Consider the following 3,831-nt stretch of genomic DNA (forward strand, 5'->3'; position numbering starts at 1 on the left):
TCGCATCTTACTGTCTATCCCTGGTGCAGAGGGTCAATTCTTCTATGCGTGTCCATTCGCTGATGGGCTCAGTGGCGTCGGACAACAAATACGGCGCGTCGAGCATTTCTTCTGTGTTGTTCAAGCATACTCGTCCGCAATCTAATGTTTTAGCTCATTATTTAGCCAAGTCATGTATGGACTCTGACGGTCTTTGTGTTTTTCATTCTACTCCGGTTTGCATCCGGAATACTCTATTTAACTATGTTGTTCGACTAATAAAGTGCTGACGTTTTCCTAAAAAGAAAACCACCAAAAAATTACGGGCAAATATGCATTTTGACCCACCAGCAGCAGTACATTCGAAATGCCAGAAAAGAAAAGGGAAACTCGCGTTCACCAGTGTGCCAAAACGGAACTCATCCACGGCATCGCTCATACCAGAGCACACGGATCGCGATCCGCGTGACGCAGCAAAACCAAATCTCCGCCCTCCATTCGGCCTCGATCCAACGGCGCCCATCCCACCCTCCGCCGCCCAGCCCGCCAGGCTGAAATCCGAAGCCCCAAATTATCGCGCGCGACGGCGCGAAGCACCAAACCCATCCTCGTTCGATCCCCTTTAAAACCCACCTCCATTCTTCCCCAATTCCACCACCGCGAAGTGAAATCCCAATCTCCAAAGCCGCAGCGCAGCAGCAGCCAGATCCCCACCCCCTCCACCACGATGGCCCGCACGAAGCAGACGGCCCGCAAGTCCACCGGCGGCAAGGCGCCGAGGAAGCAGCTCGCCACCAAGGCGGCGCGCAAGTCGGCGCCGGCCACCGGCGGCGTGAAGAAGCCCCACCGCTTCAGGCCGGGAACCGTCGCCCTCCGCGAGATCCGCAAGTACCAGAAGAGCACGGAGCTGCTCATCCGCAAGCTCCCCTTCCAGCGCCTCGTCCGTGAGATCGCGCAGGACTTCAAGACCGACCTCCGCTTCCAGAGCTCCGCCGTCTCCGCCCTGCAGGAGGCCGCCGAGGCCTACCTCGTCGGGCTGTTCGAGGACACCAACCTCTGCGCCATCCACGCCAAGCGCGTCACCATCATGCCCAAGGACATCCAGCTCGCCCGCCGCATCCGAGGGGAGAGGGCCTAGGTTCTGGGTCGCCGGTAATACTGGCTAGTAGCTGTTCTTGTCTTGTGATCCGGATGTGTGTCGGGTGCTTCTGTTTGTTGGTGTTGATATGATGTGTCGTCTTATCCTAATGTATTGTTATGCTTGAATGAAATTGCAATGGAAAAGTTCAGTTATCGTGCCAATTCTGTCCCCAAGTGTCACTGTTTGTTTATAAATAGCTCCGTGATTCTGCAATGTTCTTGTGACAAGAAGCAAGCTGATTATGCAACTGATAGGTTTGGTTCCTGTGATCCAGTTTCTTGCACTTATCTTTGGACGTTTCTGCAGGCATTTGGTGAATTTATTTGGGCTTTCGCCTCTGTTTGGTGTGAATCTGAACATGGCTGGGCTGGTTGATGTGGATTAGCTGAAGCTGAATCCTGCATCACATCAACATGTCGCCACTTCACCTAGTTGAAAATTTGCAATGAATGTGGTCTACTTTATCTCCGTTTCTCAGATCTTTTTAATTACTGTAAGTTCTGTGATTGGATGTTATGTTTGCTGAATGATATCCTTCTGGGGATGATTCTTGTGCTGAGTTTTTTCTGGTTGTGATTGTTCATGCCATCTCTTCATGATGATTCTTGTGGATCAGAAACTTGCAGTTGACAATTACAGTGGATATGTTTGCTCAAAAAAATAAAATTACAGTAGACACTACAGTTTTTTCTGTCTGATCATTTCAGTACTATCCATCTAATCTAACAAGTTTACAACATGCAGTTGTTGAGTTGTACTGTACATTATAAGAGAAACGAGCACTGTGATTAAACTTGTGCTGTGATCAGCCTATGAGAGCATATAACAGGACACACTTTAAGGCCATTATTTTCTGTATCATCCTACGCCACTGTTAACTGACAGAATGCGCAATTTGGTGTCAACAGCACCCTATTCGATTAAACCTGTGCTGTGATCAGCCTATTATGAGACTATGTCTCAAAGTTTTCTTGAAAGATTAGAAGTGGACATGAGTACAAGCCACTCATCACTGCAGTTGTTATGATATTGTTTTCAGTTTCAGTGGCATGAATTCCATCCCAGCTCGCGTGGTTCTGCGCTTCTCTGCAGGCCGTTGCACTTGCAATGTCACCGTTTTCAAACTTGCTGGCACACATTTGGGTTAAAATTGTGAGCTCTGTTACTATATCCAGAGCAAGCCTCGGTGTAATGCGGAAGCTACACAAGGAAGGCCAACCAGTTTCAGTAGTACTTGACACTTGTATTTTCAGATATGGATATGAACCAAAACGTCTGATGTACTCATTGGATGGCAAAAATGATTCTAGAGGGAGATTACCATGAGCTTCTGGATGCCTTAACATCCCCTGTATGTGTCTGACAACTGAAGGCGGAATTTCCCTGACAGTCTATCGTGTCAGAAAGGTTGCTTAAAACATCAGATCAGCATCAGGTGAGTTTTACAGTCCCGTGTACAGCAAACAATCCATCTTGGTCTGAACTGTAAAATTCACGAAATTCAGACCATGTTCGTAGTGTCGTTTTGCCAGCAGATTTTTTTCGCCACATGTGCCAACCGATCCTACCACTCTATTGCCGAACTCCTTCATCTGTCGGAGCTGAATGGCGTGGGACATGTCGAGCGTCAGCGCCGTCAAACCAGCGCGGCGAACTTCATGGGCATTGCGTGAGACAGTGCGAAATCAAGTGTGGGAGAAGAAGCTGATCTTCCATGCTGTGATCTGCTTCCTTGTCTTGGCGGCGAGAGCTCCTCCAATAGAGGAGCTTCAGCGTAGAAGCAGCCCGAATGCCAGGTTTCAAGCGAACGTGCAAAGCCACTAGAGCTCCCGGTGCTTAGTGACTAAAGGCAGCGCAGGACTATATGAACAATTTTTTTAAAATGTGAAGAATATTGGAGAAAGTGAATTTAAAAAAACACACTGAACTGTTTTTAGTATATGGTGAACAATTTTAAAATACACATTGAACATTTTTCATATACATTGAACTTTTTTTCGAATGCACACTGAACAAATTTTCTATACATGATGAACATTTTTGGAAATTGCGAACAAATTTCGAATATCCGACAAATTTTCTGATTGCGAACAAAAGTTTAAGTACGTGAACAAAATTCTAAAACATGGAAAAAATTAAACTATGAACAAATTAAGAAGTGAACATAATTTGAAATTGTGAACAATTTCTGAATTCCGATTTTCTAAGTTTGATTTTCTTAATGTGAACAAAATTTGAAAAATTGAACAATTTTTGCAAACATTTACAAAAATAAAAAATATGAACAGTTTTCAGAAATTGAGGACAAATTTTTAATTCGTGAATTTTGGTTGAAATCATAAGAAAATTTTGAAATTTTGAACTAAGAAAATAAAATGAAGAAAAGAAAAAGGAAAACAAAAAAGGAAACCGAAAAAACCGGTTGAGGGAACCTTCTAGAAGGTGTTCCGAAAACCGGTTTGCGTCGCACTGATTTAACATTGCAGATGGGCCGACCTGTCTAAGCGCGCCGCAACAGTTGGACGCACACGGGCGTCAAATAGGGTTTGCCCTTTGCCGCGTCGTATTGGTCTGATCATGCTGGTTTCTCTTGGGCTATAAAAGTTGAGTCCTACTGAGCTGAACAAAGTTGGCCCGATTTGGCCCACAGGCCAACTCTCGACAACCCAGATGCTTCAAGCTTTTCTTCGGCTCGCTCCAGTGGTTATAGT

The 3,831-nt window shown here is 45.5% G+C and overlaps 1 protein-coding gene across 1 annotated transcript; it reads left to right on the plus strand.

Annotated features, from left to right (window-relative positions):
* The first annotated feature begins 619 nt into the window (after window positions 1-619).
* LOC109754411 (histone H3.2) lies at window positions 620-1,281 on the plus strand. Its single transcript, XM_020313324.4, has one exon. The coding sequence runs from the start codon at window positions 707-709 to the stop codon at window positions 1,115-1,117; it is 411 nt and encodes a 136-aa protein (XP_020168913.1). The 5' UTR covers window positions 620-706; the 3' UTR covers window positions 1,118-1,281.
* Window positions 1,282-3,831: the final 2,550 nt, after the last annotated feature.

The sequence above is a fragment of the Aegilops tauschii genome, chromosome 7 (assembly GCF_002575655.3).
Source record: "Aegilops tauschii subsp. strangulata cultivar AL8/78 chromosome 7, Aet v6.0, whole genome shotgun sequence".
Lineage (NCBI taxonomy): Eukaryota > Viridiplantae > Streptophyta > Magnoliopsida > Poales > Poaceae > Aegilops > Aegilops tauschii.

What these genes read in the sequence shown, in the direction of transcription:
- LOC109754411 (XM_020313324.4), top strand. Translation starts at nt 707, where the DNA reads ATGGCCCGCACGAAGCAGACGGCCCGCAAGTCCACCGGCGGCAAGGCG.